The 22597-nt window shown below is 41.1% G+C and overlaps 1 protein-coding gene across 3 annotated transcripts in view; it reads right to left on the bottom strand.

The window, feature by feature from the left end:
* The window catches only part of dock5 (dedicator of cytokinesis 5), a 39408-nt gene extending 16811 nt beyond the window's left edge, over positions 1–22597 (bottom strand). For 2 of the 3 annotated variants that reach the window (XM_085180576.1, XM_085180577.1), the window contains exons 1-26: positions 22361–22595; positions 14513–14596; positions 14252–14292; positions 14098–14153; positions 13727–13823; positions 13412–13560; positions 13117–13252; positions 12868–13025; positions 11260–11341; positions 10562–10691; positions 9781–9853; positions 7525–7667; positions 7243–7368; positions 6986–7110; positions 5558–5656; positions 5257–5329; positions 5030–5133; positions 4592–4772; positions 4149–4246; positions 3978–4067; positions 2618–2718; positions 2352–2486; positions 2147–2258; positions 1664–1734; positions 1329–1435; positions 1055–1191 (exon numbers count right to left, since the gene is read on the bottom strand). In XM_085180576.1, the coding sequence (XP_085036702.1) occupies positions 1055–1191; positions 1329–1435; positions 1664–1734; positions 2147–2258; positions 2352–2486; positions 2618–2718; positions 3978–4067; positions 4149–4246; positions 4592–4772; positions 5030–5133; positions 5257–5329; positions 5558–5656; positions 6986–7110; positions 7243–7368; positions 7525–7667; positions 9781–9853; positions 10562–10691; positions 11260–11341; positions 12868–13025; positions 13117–13252; positions 13412–13560; positions 13727–13823; positions 14098–14153; positions 14252–14292; positions 14513–14596; positions 22361–22403 (2751 nt within the window). In that variant the 5' untranslated portion in view covers positions 22404–22595. Of the gene's footprint in view, positions 1–1054; positions 1192–1328; positions 1436–1663; positions 1735–2146; positions 2259–2351; positions 2487–2617; positions 2719–3977; positions 4068–4148; positions 4247–4591; positions 4773–5029; positions 5134–5256; positions 5330–5557; positions 5657–6985; positions 7111–7242; positions 7369–7524; positions 7668–9780; positions 9854–10561; positions 10692–11259; positions 11342–12867; positions 13026–13116; positions 13253–13411; positions 13561–13726; positions 13824–14097; positions 14154–14251; positions 14293–14512; positions 14597–22360 lie in introns of all 3 variants that reach the window. The other variant, XM_085180575.1, reaches the window with a different exon arrangement.

Raw genomic sequence — 22597 nt, 5'->3', positions numbered from 1 at the left:
AAATGTGTACAACCTATAAGAGACTGCCAGCTCTAAGGTTTTTAGCGTTTTACTGGATTCAGCTCTAAATTTACTGACACCACGTTGTCAGCTTGGCTACATTTTTGACCACAAAGCTGAGTGTAAACTCAGCAGCAGTTTGCATATCACCAAGCTACACACGAAGCCTGCTCTCTCATCTAAACAGTAAAAAGATACCGCAGTGGGATTTGTTGAATTTATTGCTTTCTACTTTATTACTCTGTCATGCTTGTGCTGAATCATCCTTTGACATAGCTCTATTTTTGGAACTTGTGAATATGGGCAGGTCGCTGGTCTGTTGTGGTCTGCTGCTTTTCTTTAGGTATAAAATAAAAGGATGAAATAATTTAATGTGCAGCAAATATTTTTCATATTTATTAACGTTAGAAGGTAGGCTTCACACTAGTAAATGTAGGTTTGTGGATTATCCAGACAACCTATGTGGGAAGTGATGTGACTGCCATTTTTCTTCTCACTGGAGCATCAAAGAAGGAAATTCCATTCATCTCCGGTATAATAGGGTGGAGGGAAGGAAAAGTCACTAGAGAGCAATATTTCAAAACCTAGGCAAGTAAAAGTCAAACTGGGATAACTAGATGTTCCACTTAACCATCCATCCATCCATTTTGAACAGCTTATCTTGGATAAGCACAACAGTGGCAGCAGGGTAAGCAGAGCAGCCAAGACATTGGCTATCCTTATCCTTAACTACATCCTCCAGCTTCTCCAGAGGATCGCAGATTCCTCCAGGTTAGATGAGATCTATAATCCCTCCAGCATGCTATGGGTCTGCCTAAGGCTTTTTTCTCCAGTTAAAAGTACTAAGATAAAATCTAAAAATAGGCTCAATTCACCCCAACTGGCTCCTTGTGATGGTAAAGAGTAGCAGTTTTTCTTTGTGATCCCCATGGATACCTAAGCTCTTTACCCGCTCTCTGTGGATAAATTGAATTTTGGAAGCTCGTATCGACCACCTCATTTCTGACGAGATAATTCCTACGGTAATTTGGACGTGAACCAGTAATTGCCTCACCACGTCTTTGCGGTCCAGGTTGTCCAGCACTGTGCTGAGCAGCTGGACGCAGGCCTCGTAGTCTGGTTTAGTCGAGTGGTCGTCCAGCTGCCCACTCAGCTGATCGGTAACAAGCGGCAGAAGCACATCTCGACACTCTAAGGGAACACGGCACATTTCCCGTTAATGGATCTAACCTAATTAACTTGTACGCAAGTGTAAAAGTTGTTTTTCCTCTTTCATCTCATACGAAATGTCATCACGGGCTTTTTTTTTGAGCCTCAAGGACTCCTACCTGGCTGCCTGAAAAGGTCACTCTCCACCATTTTACACATGCAACCAAGCTTCTGACGCACGAGCTGAGAGTCGGGAATGCTCTCGATGAACTTCGCGAGGAGAACGCTGAAAGAAAAAGAGGCAAAAGAGCAGCTGTGACAATTTTAATGCTATTCACATTTCACATCCAGTAATTATAGTCACAGAGGACTAATGAGCCGCACACACGACGGGTTGATTTTACTGCGGCAAGAATTGAGGAAAAACGCCTCCTTTGCTCAGAAGTAAATATGACAATTTGCACGTAGACAGGCAATTATCATTTCCCGCTGTGCAAACTCTCTGGAGAGTTACCTGAGCTCCACAGGATCAAACACAGTCTGGATGTCATTAATGATGCTGGGGAGGTATTTCAATATAGCCCCCTGAAAAAAAGAAAGAAAAAAGAAAAGAATCAGGTCTCATCAGGCTGAAGACGATTTTTATTCTCTAGTCAAACAAGCTTTTTAACTGAGCTTTTTCTTCACCTCACCAAGCCCGCCAGCAAAGAGTTCACATTATTTTGCAGTTAATTTGTACAGCTTCCTCCATAACTTGTGTACAACAGTGCAACACATTTTTCACAGCTGGATTGCTGTAGTTATTGAACAGCAGCAGCAGAAAAATAGAGACCAAAAACCAAAATGATATCTTCATAAAGTCTGACCAGCTGCATTTTAGTTCCATTGTAAAGCTAGACAAATGGCTTTTTGGTAAAAAATAAATAAATAAATACAATTATAAAATGCTTCCATGTGATATATTTAGTTCCTAAACACACAAACACCTTCAATGTACCTTTATCTTTACTCCCTCATCCAGCGGTCTGTCCATGAGAGAGTTGAAAGAGAGGAAGAGGGTGCGGATGGAGTTGAAGAAAGCGTCTCCGTCCTCGCTGTTCCCATAGAACCTGCGGTAAAAACACCACCATTAAAACACAAGAAGTCACCCTCCGAATGATGGAAATGCTGAGTGGATTCTTGTGTTGCAGTGCTTCTCATACCTGAGATAGAGGACTCGGGACTGTACAATAAACCTGAACAGGTACTTGAGAGCTTTGAGTGCGGCATAGAGTCTCTCAGTCAGGCCGGGCTCTTCAGCATGGCCCACATAGTAGTTAAGCACCCCGGTTAGCTTCCTGAGAAAGTGAATCAGTTAGACATTAAGGTCTAAGGGGGTAATTAAGGTGTGGGAGGAGAAGAAGAGCTGAAAGAATTAAGAATAAACAGCACAAGCTATTAAAAGTATAAATATAGAATGGGGACTCACACGTAAGCCAATGTGGCACTGAAGTGCTTGTTGATGTAGGTTTCCAAGACGGGGTTAAAGTGCTGGAATTTGATGTCGCCAATAAGAGTAATTATAAATACCTGGATAAAAGCAAAAGGAACAAGGAGGAAATAAAACTAGTCTGTGCAGATTAAAACAGTTCATAAAGGTTATCATTTTATGTAAATGAAAAGTTGTTCACTCCTCTAACGTTATAGAAAGGCTGTATCAAGTAGGCGCTAATGCAAACAGAGCATCACACAGTCACTACTTCACATGAAGTGCCAGGTTTTGGTAAAAAAAGTACTAGTTCAAACAATCGGAAAAACATCAAGAGGCAAATGCGCTCAAAGCTGCTATGAATGGCCACATTTCATAAAGTCTGCCATCACAGACAAGAGGGAGGCATGATATGATTTAAATATAGAGATGACAACACACATTTTCATACAGTGTGTCCTAGAAGGCATTCACAGCGTTCCACTTAGCTGTTTGCACGAGAAGTGCCAGATTCAGTTATGTTACAAACGGAAGAAAACAGAGAGACGAGAAAGTTTTAACCCCGATTACTCTGTCACCATCGCACAGCCTGGGTGTGAAAGTCAGATTGCTGCTTTCAGGAGTCATAGTAATAATAAACAGTGGGATCTTGCCAATCTTGGCATAAAATAAGAAAGTGCGTGTGTGTTTGAGGGGGTAGGGATCAATCATCTCACAAGCAGTTCTGATGGACTACGCTGGGGCATTAAACGTGTTCAAAAGCCAAAAACACTGGGTGGCTTTTAAGAAGCAGGCACAGGAACTGCATTTATCATCAAGGCTGGTGATCGCAGCAACTTTCACCCAATTTTTGTAAATTTCAGAATGAATTTAAATTTGGAAAGAAAAAAAAAGTCTAAACAGTTCAGTTTTATTATTATGACTCATTTTCATCCCTGTGAACTGATTCAGCCTGAGGGAACCCAAACTGAAACTCAACAGTAGGAATTAATACATACTGACACTGGCTGCTGTTGTATGTAAACTTTTTTTTTGTCAGCTGTCTTTGATGTGTTTTGATCAGCTGACTGAAAATGGGCATATATACTGTACAGTTTGTTCACTGCAACAACAACAGTGCCTGTCATTGGGTAGCCAGAGGACATTGACAGGAAGATCTCAGCAAGACACTAATCAGGTTAAATCATTTACATTTGATTTGTTGTTTAATCTGATGGGATTATGAAAAGGTTTATTCCACACCTCTGCAATTAAGCAATGGGTTGATCTCAATTATGGAGTGTTTTAATTGTGTTTGGGCTTTTAAACTGATGAGAATCCTAATATTAGGCTATATGCAATTGTAGCTCCTGTGACTAACCAAGGCATTAAACACCGGAGTGTCAAAGGTGTCCTTTTCTGAGGTTTCCATCATGATGTTGAACAGGGCATCGAGAGTGTCCTGGAGGAACTGTGGATTAAACAAAAACCTGTTACAACAATGCCATTAAATACAGTGTTCTAAAAGACTCTAGATAATTTTTGTGCATACTTTAACTATCTCGCTTCCTTCCACCTCCATGAGTCTTTGCAAAATCTGGTCAAGATCCTCAGTGTTAGACCTCCAGTTCAAAAGGCCGAGTAGATCCACTAAAGGAGAAAGGGGAGAAAACAAATGAACACACAAAAAGCAGCAGGAGCAACGTCTCCTCTGTTGCCACATCACTTAATGTAATCCACATTAAAAGGCAGAAATTTCAGCATTAATTGAATCATAAATGCATCAGACAGCATCAACACGTCAGCAAAATATTGGCAACACGGATCACTTTAATTAATTTCAAAGCCATCAGCGGGGAGGTCAAATGACAGTATGCTTAGCTATCCATCAACAAAGCTGTTTCATTTCTTAAAACACCACTTGTGACAGGACATCTTTTCATTATGACAAGCTGGAAGGGTGGCAGAAAAAATAAGAGATGAGCCAGATGGTACCATTCTGAGTGAGTTTAGTGGAGCAGGTGAGTGTGGCAAGCTGGAAGCTGTCCTTGGTCACAGGAATGACTCCTGAATGGTGGAACGGCTTTCCCGTTTGCTTCTCCTTCTCCTCCACTTCCGCCCAGGTTGCTGGCAAGGTGAGATAAACCTTTGCATCCTCTGCTTTTTTCATGTCAACCTAGGAAAAGTCAGGAACTAGGGAATGAATCATGAGGTTTCACTGATCAATGGAAATCTAATTTCATATTTATTGACTCTGGAGAGATTCATGAATAATCCATCTACCCATTGTCAGCTATTCAAGACAGGCTTTTTGCATAATTAGATAAAAGCAATAAACCTTCTTTTGCTTATCTTAAAGCTCAATGAATTACCTTTAACACGGCATAAATATGTGAAAAGCATCCTGTCCTATACATCATTCCGCAACAATACCTTATAGACGATAAGATTGTGTCTGCCATCTCTCAGCGTGGTTCCGTCTCCTCTCATAAGCCGGACGAAGGCCATGCCAAAGGGCTTCTCTGACTTGTCCCTAGCTGAAGGGCACACGGGAGCATAAAGACGGGAACTCATCCAAGAACACTCACACTAGCTGTGTTTAACATGGTAGCAGCATTACACGTGGGTGTTTGTCATACAAATAAGGCACAGTCACTCACAGTCCTGGGAGGATCTGTGTCTAAACATCACCCTCAAGTGGCAGCGGCACACGTCTTCAATGGGAATCGTCACCTTGCAAGGACAAGGAAAAAAAGGTACTGGAATTAGGAAATGTGCTAATACAGGATTATACATATGGAACAAATGCGGTTGGGAGATTTACATATAGCACATTCAACCAATGCAGTCCCTACAGATTATTGTATAAATTGAGCCACAGCAAATCCACTTTGAAAAGAAATATCATTAGATAACATGACGGCACAGAGCTGTTCATGTGGGTGCTTGCTGTGAGCTTACCTTCGCTGTTTCATTCCAACAAGGCTGCTTCACCTGGTAGTAAATGACAGACTTGTACTCCGTTATGCCATCATAACCGGCTCCAGGGAATATGGCTTTCTAAAGACATTAAAGGAAGAGATTAGTTTACATGACAGGAACATCTTCGATGTTCTTTCTGCTGTTTTCAATTGTCTCTGACTTTTTTCTTTTTTGGTTAAAGTACAGCCAAGCACATAAATTGCTACATGTAATCAATACAGAGTTACAAAATGTCAGTTATTAGTTAGATAATGATGCAGCAATACGGATGGTCTCCCGCCAAAGGATTTTAAGAAACAATTTAGCTTGAATAATTTGGTAGATCCCTCCTTCACATTATCAACTGCCACTTATCTGAGTTTGGGTTATAGTCGAAGCCCCAACTTCCCTCACCCAAGGGACACAGAGTTGTTTCCAATCCAGCTGAGAGATATAATTTCTCTGTTGAGTCCTAGCTCTGCCCTGGGGCCTCCTCCTATTAGGACTTGCCCGAAACTAGTTGGTTTCCAAGAGGCATCCTAATCAGATGCCTGATCCACCTCAACTGGCTCCTTTCAATGTCAAGGAGCAGCAGTTCTACTCCAAGTCCCTCTCAAATGACTGAACTCTAACCCTATAACTTCAGGGAGAACCCTGCCACCCTTTGAAGTAAACTCATTTATCTGCAACCTAATTTTTTCGGTCACTACCCAGAGCTCATGACCAGAGGTGAGGGTAGGAACTTAGATTGGCCAATAAGTCGTCTGCTTTGCTTTAACAACAGATTAATACATGGCCTCAGACTTTGAAGATGTTGATTCTCATTCCAACAGTTCCACACTTTGCTACAAACCACTCCTGGAGGCCACAACCTGATGAATCCAACAGAAACTGTAAAACAGGATTGTCTGCAGCAGGAACAGCTGCTACTTATGAAGTTATCATGGATATCATTGGATTGGAAAGACAAGTCTCATTCTGGAGACACTCATATGGATCTTATAAAGCTGCAGGTATTTATTAAACCAATGGGAAGAATTCTGCAAATAGCTGGAAGCAACAAAGCAAGCTTCAACTCCAAATTATGTTTTACAAAATCCACATTAGGGCATATTTATTGGTGAAGCTCATCAATAATCTCTAACAGAGAGGTATGGGGCAACATGAGTAAGTGAACTGTGCTTTCCAGTGTTTATAGACTAGTGTTTACTAAACAGAAAAAAAACAGAACTTCTGATTGTTCATAAGTGAAATAGAACACTTTTCTGTCTTTAGAGCTGTCCACAACCACAGCCACATGTATACTGTCACAATTATATGACTTATAAAAAGATGCCATTCAGTAAGCTGCATTAAGCTCAAATTAAATTACATTTTTTTTTGCACTTTTTTTTTTTTTTTTAAATGTCATTCACTGGTCTATTTTACCTCCATGGGATTGCCTTCATCATCGTGCACACTCAGTATGACCTCTACATTTTTGGGGGTCTTCTTTTTACCACGGTCAAATTCTCCTTGTAGCAAGGTTACATAAATATCATTCCTCACGTTTCCTGGACAAGGGATAAAAGAAGATCAGAAGGTTGTGTTGAGAAATTTTTAAAAAAGCCCCTCACAACTTTGTGAGCAATTAAAATGAGTATGACCGTCGTGAGAACTGCCGATCAACAAAGGCTTTAATTCACCAGGGAGGATGATTTCTGGAAAGCCCATTTTCCTGACGATAGCGGTGCTGCGGTCCACAAAGTGGGGGTAGTCCTTCCTGACTTGGGCAAGGTCCCCTGGGAGAAGCTTCATGGTCACAAACAGCCCTGCCAGCAAACATGTAAAGAAATTCAATGAGGCAGACTGCACCTTGCAGACCCCTCACACATCAATTATTTTCCTCAAAGCAAAAAAAAAGGTCAATTTAGAGCAACCCTCTAAAATCACAGGGGAACACACTGTCTGTGAGCACTTCATTTTACCCTGGCCTTTGTGATTGACCTCTCGCGTGGCAATGACTTTGTTGAAGACAGCTGTGAGGGGCTCATTCTCTCCTATGACTCGAGAAGGGATGCGCGGAGACATGATGAGCTGCCTCTGACGGATGTAGGTTTCCATAGCTATCCTGAGAGGGAAATATAGAGGTGACAATACAATGAAAGTAAAAAATAAAAAAAAGAATCAACTGCCAGCATCTTTGACAGGTGACAAACAAATGGACGGAAGAGCTGCGAAGGCACTGTGAGGCTTTCTGGAGTTTTTGACAACACGCACCATCTCTCCCAGATCCCTGCTGCTCTGCTCGAGTGACTACAGCAGAGAAAAATTGCTTAAAATACTAGCACTACTCTAACCCAGGAAAACCGAGTTAACGATAAAAACTATAACAAAATAACGCTGAAAACCGATAAAAACCCTGAAAACCATACATTTCACATCTGAGCCTCAACTATCGCGGCCCGGTACCAAACGACTCACGGACCGGTACCGGTCCGAGGCCCAGGGGTTGGGGACCGCTGCTTTAAAGTACTTTAAAGCACTTGACCACATTTTTAGTTTACAATTACACTACTATGGAAGTACTCAGCGAGGTTAGCCAAACATCTTTGTATCAGAAAACAGAATCACACAGTGCCAACGCTGTAATTATACAGAAGGGAATAATCACAAAACTCTATTGTAGTGGTTTAGTAACAAGGAACAAGGAAAGCAGAAACGTGTCAGCTAAGGTTTCACTGTCAGGTTTCTGTGTGCTGCAAAAGCATATATCACATTAAATCAATGAAATGTTGTGTTTTTACTCTTCTATAATGTTGGATTAGCTTTCAGTTCTCCAACACCATGCTATGGCTAGTCTGCTCTACCTGTGACTGCAGGTTAACACAGCAGATCGGGGTATTAATCAAGGGCCAAAATTTTTGGGAGGGATTACTTTATTTTGCACCACAAAGCATGGTGTTACAGGCTGTTAAGGACGAGTCGCATCACCAGAGCTGTTGTCCAAACCATTAATTTAATCTGAGACAGAGGTCTGAATCATCATCACTTTTACAGCCTTCTTACCGACAAAGACATCACCCAAGGCTTTTACATAATGACATCAGACTAAGACAGTTAAGCCGACACACTGTGCTGACAGCAAACTGAATGTAGAAAAACTGAGACGTGTTGTTGTAACTGCATGTTTCTTGCAGCATCTCATGCTGTTTTGTAAATGGAAAGTTTATCAAATACGAACGTTTATGTATCTATGAACGTTTTTTTATATGCTAGGTTATTATTTAGTTATTCTACTTCACCAGACCAGCTCAGATTAAACTGGGCGATGTGTGTCCCAAGATGTAAGGTGAACTCTAGAGTTCGCTACAGACAGCTTGCCAAAACTGGTGATCTCAATCGGTTCCATCTCACAGCCTTTCACCACGTTCAATGCTCAGGAGAAAAACGTAACAGTGTCTCGTTGTAGTTATTATTATTTATTTTAATCTTGTGTTCAATTAAAAATTTACTTACCCTGGTCTATTTATATTTACCTAATTGTTCGTACAGTGCCAAAACATTTACTCTGTTAATGAAATGAAAAAAAAAAATCATTAACCTGTCAAGGCTGGAAAGCTTAAAACGCTCAGCGGTGCAATCTTTCCTTTGTATATGTCCAAACAAAAACTAATATTTATCTGAAGGCTTGCATATTTCCTGTCAGATACAAAGCACATAGGGCCAAAGTCTTTCAAAGTAAGAAGGATGCCACGAATTGAAATCAGAATTATTTTTTTTTGGCCTCTACCTTCTCAAAAAGACAGTGTGATCTGTTCTAGAGTGAAAAGAAAAGAAAAACTGAGGTTAAAACTTGGTAAAAATTTTTACAGAAGCCAGAAATGAGTCAAGATATTTTTGGCTCTCTTCCATCTACAATCCCTGTGAACATGTGACTGTCATTGTTTATCTCCCCCCCCTCCCCCTCCAGTTTGTAGGTGCCGTAAAAACATGATCTTGAAGCCTCTCTTTCATTTAGAACTGCAAAAAGTGTTTTGTCCTTGAAATACAGTGTAGGAAAAGTCGAACTGCAGCCTTGGAAAAAAGTAAAAAAAAAGCAAACGTAATGGAACACAGTTGGCAGTAAGTATAACTCGAGAGCTATTCATGTTCTTATGAATTATTTGTGCTCAATTGAGTTGCGTTACAAAACAAGACCGAGCCTGTAAACAGCAGAAATATGACAACATTAGAGAACTCACTGCTGAAAGGGGATGAAATGCTGTTTGTCCTCGTCATCTATTTTGCCGTGGGCAATGTCTGTTATGTCCATCACTGCAATGACAAACACATTGACACATTCACAGTAAGGCTGCAGACTGAAAAAGACGAGCTAATTAACTAGATTTAACAGCGTTTTCTAGTAAATGCCAAAATGACAGCAAAATGGGAATCACCTTTTTTCTGTTTTATTTTTTAAAGAGCTCTGAAAGTTAATTAACTTATAAGTCTGGAAAGTGTATTTTCCGCGTCTGAAAAAGAAGCCGTGTTGGATCTCGCTCACCTGTTGCCTGGCACAGCAGAAAGCCAACTTAGTAAGATATATTGAGCGGTCTTGATCTTGCCTTTGAATTGTTCATTTCACCCGGATCTTTTCCTTTTTTTTAATGCTTTTTCCTGGCTAAGAATAATATGACTTCTGAGTTGAATGTTCATTCTGACTCCGGATTCAGTCCATTTGCTGGAACACCAGAGGAAAACCATTTCCCATCAAATCCACTAATCATCTGGCCGAAAACAAAAAGACAGTTGCTAAACCAATTTTCCTCCGACTGCCTTGCCAAGGCAGAGTGAAGGCATTTTCTAGGTCAGGAAGCAGGTGTTCCCATTTCGTTTCGACACATGGATCTTTCATTTCTCCACCTCAACAAAACTATTCATGCATCTGTACCACCAGAGAGGGCTGGCTTTTTCTTTTTTTCCTTCTTAAATTGAACTTTTATACTGCTCTTACAAATATTAGGACATAAAGAAGTCCCTCACCGGCCACACCAAACGGTCTCCTAAGTCCACCTGTTTGTTTCTTGCCCTCTTTCAGCTCCATGCTGCCCACTCTGATGATCTGGCACACCAGGAAGAGTCGCTGCCTCATCAAGTCAGTGCTGCTCAGGTCCTGGACACAGAAGACACACAAAAGATTATTTATTATGGCACTGCGAGAGATAAGGTGCATTAGGTACAAAAGGCAGTGACTCTACTTGCCCGTCATTGTGTACACACACAGGGCTGGAGCTGAGGACCAGATGGAAAATATTTCCATGATAAAGGAGTGGAGTAAAAGCATCGCCTTCCCAGCATGTTTATATGCTTATTTTTCTCAAGGTTTTTACTTTTCAAAGGACCATCCACTTGTGTGCTTTGCTATAATCTTAAACCGTACACTTGATTAATGTGGCTTTATCACACTCCAAACCACTAGCTCCTGATGGCACACATGGAGGTTAACACAGTGACTTGATTACAGAGCACCGCTTATTAACTTAAGCAGAAGCAACATAATGGAGGCGAATGCATTCAAATTTTCAATGATGTGCTGTGAGTGAGCCATTCAGTGAAACTTTTAGTAAATTAGGAGCAATCCAGGCGCTAATTGTCTTCTTTGTCACAGACTTCAGGCGGCGCTTGGATTGTTTAAATCTGAAAGAGAGGGAACGCACTGTGGTGGGTAGGGATTCGGTTACCGTGAATAGCGCTGGCAGGTTGTTGAGTTTTTCAATTTCTTTAGGCATTCCCGTACTGTCCCAGCGCACCAGGAAGTTCTCACTGCAAGAATTTAAATAAAAGTCACAGTTAGAGACGGCGTTATCTGAAACCAAAGCCAGTGATGTAAAAGCAGCATTATTTTATGTCTCACCCAATAAAATCCAAAAGTTTCCAGAAAAAAATTTCAAGTGTCTGCATATTTTAAATGCCATAATTATAAGAGCCTAGATATCCCTGTAGGCTTTACCAAACATAAAAGGATGCAGCCATCCTAAAAGAATCATCATCAGCCGGTCATTATTGGTATTTCTGTCAGGACCATTTTAGTCAAAACAAGACTGATTCCATCTGCAGTAAATTATATTTGGCGGTACGGCCCTGTTCTGGGACCTCCCCGAGAGCACACATCCCTGCATTTCCATGCACAAATATGGAAAAATGCAGGTTGGACAGCAGCGAGATGCCCCCACAGAACAGAGCATCCCGCACCCATAACAATGCACATGACATCAAAGCTGCATCTACACAGGAAGTGATTCGCAGCAACGTGGTGACCATGGAAAGCCAATGTCATCCAGGGTGGCTTTAAGCAATGCTGTCACCACGAAGCAGGTGGATCATCTCCGTGGCAAGCAAATGAAGTGAATACTAATAAGAATGCAGAATACTGAAGAGTGATGCATGACAGGCTACATTTTAGGACTATCTAGGCAACCGGAATTTCAACTAGCAACCAACTGTGAAGTTCAATGCGATGCTTAACATTCGTGTGTGGTGGCAGCTTCAGTGAGACAAAGCATGAGTAGCATGAAACGATGGAGGTGGGTTGTAAAGCAGCTTGCAGAGACAGCAATAAGAGCTTGCAGGCCAGCAGCTTAAACAGCAAACCACAAATAATATCTGCCAGCAGGACCCACACAAGGTGAGGCTGAGCCATCTGCTCCTGGGTTTTCTCGCCAAGTCTGACTTCTTTCAGCTTTAGCCCTGCCAGATCTAAAGCTATTTGTTGCACTTAAAATGTTCCATCTACAAGATCTCGACATCTGAGAGTAATGTGAAAACAGTGTCATTTCCACTCGTTGCGTTTGTACGTGGCGGGTCAGATATGAGCATTGGCAGTATGACTGTTTCGAGGTTTTGCACCACTAATTTGTCTAACATTCAGTTAGCAAAATGTTTACTTTTTAAAGGTTGCTTTAATCACTTCCATTATTTATGCGGGTATAATGTCTAACAGCAAATAGAGACTGTAGTTTTCTACACCAGCAAGCAGATGAATGCCTAACAACAATCAGCCTTGAGTGCTAATTTAAAGCAGAGCTGTGCTGAGTTATTTGACGATAATGCACAACCTCCAGCCATTATTACATTTGTTTTCCCCACTGCATTACATAAATAATTGCAATTCCTAATTTTTCACTTTAGCAGTTGTAGTATTGCGAGCCATTAATACTTCTTTAAAAGTTTTCTGATCAATTATATAAACATTGTGAACATTTCTATAGACTTTTAGAGGCATAGACGAGCGCAAACTATCAAACTTGTTTAGTTGTCGAGTTAAGAGAAAAAAAACAAAACAAGCTAACCTGATGAATTCAGACTGATCCGGGTCATACAGAGACATTAGCAGCTCAGCATCTTCTCCAATGTTACACACAAAGTTTTTCAAGTTCATGAACAAGCTGTAGGTGTGCACCGTACTGAAAAGAGTCTGACGCCTCATTTCCAGGTTCTGTAGCCGTGTCTGGATGAAAACAAGGCCGGAAACAGTGAGTGGACAACAACATTAAATGAAACTGACAGCCAGTGATAGTATCAACAAATCGGAACTGTGCCTTCTCCTCTTGTATCCTGTCATCAACGCTGCGGGAGGCAGTCTCATGGGCCCGGAACAGGCTGACCGTACTAGTCCTGTCAGGATTCAACATGTTTCCCGCTTCATCCCGCACCACCAGGTCCAGACCCAGAATCCTGAGCAAGCCAGAGGATCAAAACAGCATCAAATAAGTTTACAGAACCAATTTTAAAAGGCTCACCCATACAATCCTTTCCTGAGGAGATTTTACAAACAATAATAGTTCCTAAAGGAAAAAATAAATAAATAAATTTAAAAAAAAGCAGGATTCATACCGGTTTCCATAATCAATCTTTGCTGTGACTTTCTTTTTGAGCTCTACAAGGTCATCCTTGGGCAGCGTTCCTGACACTATCTGAGATCGATATTCGATGAGGCTGTAGGCCATCTGCTGCACAGTCCTGAACAAAATTGTCTTGTTCTCCTGCCAGATAAACAGGTTTTATTAAAAGTAATACCTTCCTTCAGAGGAATGAAGAGCAATGCAACTTTATAACAAAAGTGTGTCAAAGAGGTGAAAAACAGAGGTGCACGGAACTGTGTGTACTAAAGTCAAAGTGGCAGATAAAAGAAAAAAAGTCTCCACATACCACATACAGCTTCTGCCATATCTGGGCCCATTCCCTCAGAGTAGCTCCGAGCTCTTGTACCAGGGGTAAATCGGCCGGAATAATTATTTCCTGCTGGCTACCAGCCACAAAAAGAGAATAGAAAGACATTGGAAAAGTGGCTCATCACTCACAGATCGTGTCATATAATTTGGATAGATTCAAGTGCTTTTCTATACATGATAAATAGGTGGATGGTTTCCTTACACAGCCAAGAAAAGCATTACTGAGTCCTCACTTATGATAATTGTAAGTGCACTGCTATGTCGCTGGCAAAACACAAGGCTGGACAGCAAACCAAAAGCAGAGTGGATTATCATCAAAATGATCTGTTTACTGATATGTGATCTCACCCTATTCCCTCAACCGTAGCCTCCTTTAAGTGGATGTAGGAAGCAGGGAAAATGCCCTGAAGAAAAAGAAAAATTTCATAGTGATCAGTAAATTACACACACACATACACACCAAGACAATGATACTGTGATAATATAGCACTATTGCCCATACCTTCTGTGATTTCCTGCGTAGAGCATAGCCCCTATACCAGCCTAAGAAGACATAAATTACCCAACAAAAACGTTACACTGAGGGATAGAGCGAGATAGGAGTGATGTCAGGAGGACAATGTAATAGACTCATTTACATTATATGCATAACACACTGAGTGCCAGTTAGTTCAACATCTCATTTAAGTTCCTGTGTCAGCTTGCTTTAGATTAGGGGAAAGAGGGATGTGTCGGGGCCTGCTGTGTGCTTATGCTCGCTCACCTTCAAATTTCTCAAGTATGTGCACCGTGTCCCCCACTTGTAGACACAGCTCCTGTTCGCCACTGGCATCATAATTGTAGATCACTGAAGGACAAAGCAGGACTGTCTCATAATGTGAATCTTATACACACACACACACACACACACACACACACACACACACACACACACACACACACAACAAAAACTGTTAACCAAAAAAAATTAAATAAAAAGGTTCGGGCAGACAGATTGATTGACGAGTTTTGTTCCTCCTCAAGGTCCGGTGGATTACTGCAAAAACCCCAAATCCCTTTTCAATCACTTATTGCACAGAGGAGCAAGTCTGTTTTAAAAGAAGTTCTGGATCAGAGGTTTGCAGTTTCTCACTGGAAAAAAGAAACCAATTCAACCTCCTTGTCACAGAGCACGCACGCGCAGCAGAGAAGATCTTGATCTTTGATTTATTCCTCATCTTATTGCGTTTTCTAAAAGCAGGCAGTGTGTTTGTGCAGCACGCCTGTGTGACTCAAACCTCCAAAGCGTTTGTGCTATTTTTAATTGAATTGGATGCCTTCGGGCTGTGATTAACGTTCCAGTAAATAGACCGCGCCGGAGCAGGTAGTTGCAGTGTCAAACGTGAGGAGTACCGCTAAAAAAGCAATAGCATCAGACTCTCCCTATATCCGATAACATGCCTGCTGTGACCTTTGGTCGGCAGTTACGCTTGCAGCCTGTGTTTCTGCCAAGTGACTCACCTGCAAGCGCTGCCCCTCCCTGCACTCATTTTTAACCTTGCAGCTTTCCTGGAGGCAGCTCCTATCTTTTCCTTTTTAGCCGTTTACCAGGACAGACATTGGAGGGGTTAATACAAGAAAATGCTTGTGCGTAAAAACATATGTACACTCACTCATAAACACACACATGCGCACGAGCATAAAACTGCAAAAGAGAAACCTTGGCAAACACTACTGTAGCAAAGGTCTTATTCACGACTTGAGGGAGCTGCAATAACGCGCAGCCACTCATTCTCACAGTAAGATGGAGGAACTATGAGCAGAGCTCTGCCCTGACTTGCATGGTGATAATGCTTGTTGCTGGAGGCCAGATTTCACTGCACGCTCCAACTGGCTCAGCTTATCACACCTCAGTCTGAATACCAAAACTTGACAAATCACTGAATGTGACTGCTTTTCCTTCTCTTTGACTTCCTCCTCATCGGCTTTCCATAAAACACATTTTTGCTTGAGACTTTGTTTGCATTTATGCACAAAAAAAAAAAAGCTCCTGGAATATCACGTTGGCTTTTGACGGCTGTTTTGTTAGGAGCACCTGGACAGGTGTGAGGTTCTTCCTTGTGTCAACAAAAAAGACAGCTAGTGGAACCTAATAATAGTTCAACTTTTCCTGCTTTTGAACAAGAACATGAACAGAAGCGACAGATGTTGTTTTCCAATCCCAAATCTAAAAAAAAAAAAAAAAAGGTGTGCAAAATGTAAATAATAACAGATTCCAATGTTTTGTAGAGCTCAGAAACACAATTTTATTTACAACAGAACAAAGTATCAAATGTTTAAAGTGCGAAAATGTATCACTGTAAGAAAAGAAGTTGGGATGCAGAAACAAAAGGATGGAGATGTAAGGGGAAGAAAAAAATAGCTGCTAAAACTGCAGCTAAAGAGGTTAATGGGGAGAAATCTCTGTGCGCAAGGACAATGGAAGTTAGTATTGCATGCCTATGCTCTTTGGGCCCTCAGGCAGCACTGCATTAAAAACAGACATGATTCTGTCATGCAAATCACTGCATGGGCTCAGGAATACTTCCAGAAGTGGCATAGACAAATGCAGGGTAAAACTCTATCGTGCAAAGAAGAAGCTGTATGTGAACATGATCCAGAAACACTGATGTTTACGCTGAGCCAAGTTCATTTAAAATGGACAAACTGGAAAACTGTGGTGAGACTAATCCAAATTTGAAATTCTTCTTGGAAGTCCTCCTGACTAAAAAAAGAGAGGGACGATCTGTTGCTCAGCACAAAAGCCTGTATCTCTGACGGTCTGGGCATCCATTAGTGTCTATGGAATTGGGAGCTTTGATTATGTCTTTTGAGCCAAGGGCTTCCATTTTTCAGTAAGACAATGCAAAAGCCACATACTGCATCTATTACAGTAGCATGACTTAATAATAGAAAAATCCGGTTGCTGAACTGGCCTGTCTGTCGCCGAAACCTTTCACCAACTGAAAACATTTGGCCCATCATGAAATGAGAAATGGGGGACTGCCGAGCAGCTATAATCCTGTCAGACAAGAACGGGACAACATTCCTCTCCCAAAAGTCCAATAAATGGTCTCCTCAGCGCCCAGATATTTACAGACTTTTGTTAAAGGAAGAGGGGACGCTATACAGTGGTAAACATGGCCCTGACCCAACTTTTTTGAGACATGTTGCTGTCATCAAATTCAAATGTAACTTATTTGTTTTTCCTGAAATGGTAGATTTTCTCATTTTAAACAACTGATGTGGTTTCTATGTTCGATTGTGAATAAAATGTGTGTTTATGAGATTTGCAAATCATTGCATTCACTTTTCATTTACAGTTTACACAGTCTGAACGTTTTTGGAATCGTCTTTGTATTTTAAAATAAGTTACAGGCATACTATTAATCACCAGGAAATTAATTATATATGCAGCCAGAATATGTGCACTGAAGAAAATGACATCTGCCTCTAGTCAAGCCAAGAGTGACAATGGGCCATTCACCAACTTGACACAGTGTCCGGGCCTGGCAAGAGCCACACTGTCTAAAGCAAAAGCATCAGTCTGGGCTCTGGCAGCAAAGCTAATCTGTGCCACTCTGAGGCACCCTGTCTTCCTCTTAAACTTCAAATGCTGAGCCTGTAGCTACTGTTGTAAAGTCCAATAAAGCTCTATCGGCACAAGTTCAAGTTAATGAGCATGCTAATGTTAAATCAGAGTCAGCCTGATTCCCCCTAAATGATTTACCATAGAGGTGCACTAGCCAACAATTAAAGAACACCCCAGTCGAAGAGTTTGGGCAGCCGCTGGCAGCTCATCAAAGTTAACACAATACAATGAGAATCTATTGTTCTTAGTGCTGACTGGGCATGAAAGGACCATTGCATGACCAAGATAAAACAACACAGCATTAAAAGAAAAGAAAAAAAAAACAGCTTTAAATGATGAAAGAATCAATTTCTGAAAGAAATCCTTGAAAATGTTACTATACAAATCCTCTGCATTCAATGTAGAAAAGCCTTCAGTGCAGTAAAAAAAAAAAAAAAAAACATAAAGTCCATAATGGGATAGAAATACTATGTGCCACGCTGCATGGGGTTTGATGCACAGGCCGCATATTCATTTATACAAAATCAAATCACTTTTCAGATGCAACTACTAAAATATTATTATTTCCGCCTATAAACTACCACTCAGTGATGTATCACATCCAGTATCTCTTGTGGCATACAAATGTCATACACTACCAAAAGCAGGGACAGGTTCAGTTAGTATCTCTCCAAAAAGCCATTAGATAAGTAAGTCTATTAAGGTTTGCTTTTGAGCCAATTCTCCCCCGGCAGCATCTCTCAAAAGGTAAAGGCCTCACAAGAAAAGCCTCGAGCCTCCCATCTACTTGTCTAGACAGCCAGAAATGATCTTAAAACTGTGCCCCAGCTAATAAGTCCTTTTATGTTATCCATAAATCAGAAAGTTAATTCTCAAGTTCAAAGCAAAAAGTGCAAAAAAGGATAAAATTAGAGCAGCTTGGGTTCATCTTTTTATTTGGGTAGGGGAAAAAAAACCCTGCTGCAAAATTAAACAGAATAAGGAAATTAAAAAAACCATAGAAGTACAGACTTCTTTCACCAGGTTGTAAAAGAAGAAGGAGATTCATCTGCTATTACGTTTTAAAAGCAAACAGGTATTGGTTCAGTCTGTCCGAACTGAGAACGAAGGCAGCACTTATCTCCAAATCACCGGCTGCAGTTAGGTTTGACATGGCAAGATTGGCAAACTGGGGGATGTAATGACTGTGATGTATTTACGCTGCAAAGCCAGTGGATTTTGTTAATAACAACCTCCACCGCCCAACCCCACCCGACCCAAGCAAGCAGAGAGAACAAAAGTAAGCGGTTCATTGTTTTAAAGAAAATGCTAGATGCTATTTATTGCCTAATTTCATCAAGTGGAAGTTGTGGTGGCTAGAATGGCAGTTCTCTGAGGAAAACTTCAGGTAATAACAGGAGGTAGAAGTGTTGCTTGTAAGCAACTGTAAGACAGCTTTTATAATTATGACTCAATTATCACACAAGCCGCTTATTGTTACTCAGAAATGTTTATTGTTACTTCACTGGAACTGTCTCGACTTCCCTACACTAAAGGGTGTTCAGCTTAAATTTGTATGTATGTGAACAAGCATAACTGTGACACAGCTATTTTCACAGTCATTGTGGGCCAACAAACTACTTACACAAGACTGATTTGGACACCTGATCCACCCAGGGCACGTAAAACGATAGCGCACCTCTCAGTTTATCAGGAGACATCACGGTTCTAATGAAACTAACTTTCACATTATGCTTTTAAGAATTTTTAGATGGTCTATTACATTTTCTTGAAGAGTGTAAGCCCTTGTCAGACACACATTATTATTCAAGGCGATATTTTTAGGGCTCTTCATTTCTGAAGGGGCCCTTTTAATGAGTACCGCCAGCAAGTAAGTGTTGTTATCAAATAATACTGTGAGCGTCGCAATGGACAGTTCTTAAAAGGGATAAGGTTTGATTCAGCACAGCCAGAAAATGAATGTTCTTATTCCAAACGACTAGTGGGAGAGGTCTGCTTTGACAAGGGTGGAGGCGTACTAATGCAGCGGTTTTGTTCTCCCCGTAGTGGTTCCTCTGTATGTATGCACGGCTAACAGGAGATACATCAGAATTTAATTGTGCAACATTTTGCAGAGGAAATAAAGGCATGCTATTCTAAATCTAAAGGAGCCTTGTGTAGACTGGCAACCAATCTACCTCCAAGCAGAGATGAGCTACAGCTTCAGAAGTCAAAGAAACTTATTTCATGCTGCACACTATATTAGTGGATTTACCAGCCAGTGCTGATAAGACTTTGATGGATTTCATGGAAAATTCCATTATCAACATATCTGCCTATATTCTTTAACTATACATAGAGTAGGTATGGGGAAACAACAGATACACTCACAATACTTCACTCAAGATACAATATTATTGAGAATTTTTACCTTTTTATTAACATTTTAACAGAATATTGCAATGACATATGCAAATTAACAACTGCAAATTAAGCCCTCACGGTTAAACTTGGTTTCATCCAATAAGATCAAGTTATCTGACCCCAGTCTTTTTATTGTTGTAAAATGAGTCAAACGTGCCAACACTGTCACTAAAACCTGCCATAAATGTTGCCATAAGCTAGACTTCATAGACATAAGGAGGCTGCTGTCCTATTTTCATTTCTGTGACTGAGCCATTAGCGTGCTCTGAATTAGGCGGTTGCTCTGTAAGTGTGTCCAGTGATAGATAATTTTTCACTTCAGTCAATTTAGTGTACGTCAGCTCCACTAACATTCTCTCAGCGTGGTGGTGCATTAGATGAGCCCTCTTGTTTGTAGTATTCCATGAGTATTTCCATTTACTTTATAAAACATAGATCTTTCGTGTCCCTGCATCGATAAAATATCTCCATGCAAACTATCACAGTACTACGCTGTACTGAACACACAGCATTTATACTGAAACAGGAAGAAAAAAATTATAATAGAGTCATTGTAACAACAGGGTCACTTCAAAAACTGGTCAATGTTTACAATAAAAAGGCAGGCACCAGCTGCGATGTGTCATTAGCATAAAAACAATGAAGTCAACGCTGCTCTACTGGATAAACTGTGTGAATTTCATTCGTAAAATACCCCAAGCATCTTCTCCTGCATTATATTTCCTTGTCGGCACACATAATACACAGCATACACACCAAGAGTGGCATATCTGCAGCAGGCCAATATTAGCTGGGAATTTAAATGTATTGGTTGTTCTGTATTCCGTACCTCCAGGTTTTTTTCTTCTTCCTCAGACGTGAAGTCCCGACTGATGCTGACTCAACTGACATCACCTGAGGTAATTTACCGGATTTTCCAGAGCTCCCTCTGGAGCCACACATGTGTCATCACTCCCCAAGACCTGGTGATTTCAATGCCTTTGAGCCTCCAGGGCAGCGTTTCACTTCTGGATATAAAAAATAAGAAGCTATCCTATTATGACAGTGTCACAAATTCACCATTACAGCTCTTAAGCTCCTTATTATTCACATTTCCCCATTAACTAGTGTGATATAACTGATATGATCAGAACCCTTACAATCTCTTCTTTCATCCAAAAAAGTGTAGTTGCCCGTATTTGAGCACAGCCTTGGTTAACTAATCGGATTAAAAATGTAAGCCCTTGTACGGGGGTCCGATGGCATTTTAAGGATTACGTACAACGCTAGTGACTCCTGCCTTGTTTCTGGGGCAAGAAAAATAATGTCAGGAGAATGGCACCATCTACACAATCAATCAGAGATACGGTTTTGAAAACCACACTGGGATATAAAAATATATATATATTCCTCGACATCAGCTGCTAAAACAAGGTCACATGCAAACCAAAAGGCAGAGAGTTTGTGCGCAGAGAAACACATGCGGCCTTAGAATTGTGGCTTAGAAATATTTTTAGTCACAACAGCAAACCAAGCACAGAACATTTTATTTAAAGCCAAAATAAAGTCATGGGCGGGGGATCCAGGTTAGAGAACACAGCCAAGGTATTTCAGTCCTAAGCTGTGATTCATCCAGAGAAGAAGAAAAAAAAAAGACACCAGATATATTCACTCTCATGTGTGTAGTACACCAGGAAGCGATATTGGTAAGTGTCTGTAGCTTAAAGCAAAAGATCCAGCAGTGACTCAGGGAAGAAACCGATGACCAGACAACCTGTGTAGGCTATAAAATCTTTACAGTAAACATCAAAGGGATTCCTAACAGAAAGAACAGTTGTGCTGATTTGCCTTGAGGGCGTGGATAACTGGTACCTGATAGCATGAGCATACGTGTATGCATTCATACATGCAAAGTAAACTGCAAGCTCACACACACAGGTGAAAGGGCCACACCTTAGTTTAACAAACTTAAGTGTAAAATACAGTCGTGAGGACCACAAACATATGCTATGTGGTCATGGTCCACTGCACTGACACATTAAAGTCTTATGTAAATGTAGCCAAATGCCACTTGTCCACAAAGTTCCTCTCATGCCTATGCAAATAACATTCCTCCACTATCTCACATGAGGCATGCAGTCACAGCAGCGGATCCCATGTGGGGGGGCCCAACAGGAGTCCTTGAAGGAAAGGACCTTTCAGCAAAATGACGATTCATTCAAGTTCACCTTAACTACAGCACAGCTTCAGCTCGGCGGGATTATAAACTCAAGAATGGCTGATACGTTCACTGAACTCCCGGCTCTTCCCCCATTTCTCCTCGCACATTGTAGTAACTGAACTGTAAATAATTTCTCACTTAAAACCAAACTGCACAGAGGGACAAACGGGAGAACAAGCCCCCACAGGGAAGCTTGTGAAACCCAGTTGGGCAACAGTGTGGTAACAAACAAACAACAACAGCAACAAAGTCGCCAGTAACTTGAGTTTCCCAACTTCCCGACTCTTGTTCCTCTTGAAGTTGGTGGAGTTTCTGGGAGTTGACGCGGAGAGTTGTTCACTAGCAAAAGAAAATAATAAAGAGGGGTGGTGGGCACGTAGTTAAATACAAACACTTACCCACTCCGTACTTCTCTTTTTTAGTGGGAATCCAGCGGGTCATAGCTGAGGGGGAAGACGTGAAGCTGGGTGGATAAATAAATAACTATATACACTTGCTAACCGAGGGCGGGCGGTGCACTTCTGCTCGTCCCGAGATCTACAGTTCCGCCATCATAACTTGTTCACGGGGAGGGGAGAGGAGGGCACAACACGACCGAGAGAGGAGAGAGCGGGATAGGCGTGAACCATTCACTT

This window comes from Neolamprologus multifasciatus, chromosome 12, assembly GCF_963576455.1.
Source record: "Neolamprologus multifasciatus chromosome 12, fNeoMul1.2, whole genome shotgun sequence".
NCBI classification, from domain to species: domain Eukaryota; kingdom Metazoa; phylum Chordata; class Actinopteri; order Cichliformes; family Cichlidae; genus Neolamprologus; species Neolamprologus multifasciatus.
This window is presented reverse-complemented; position numbering and strand designations above follow the sequence as displayed.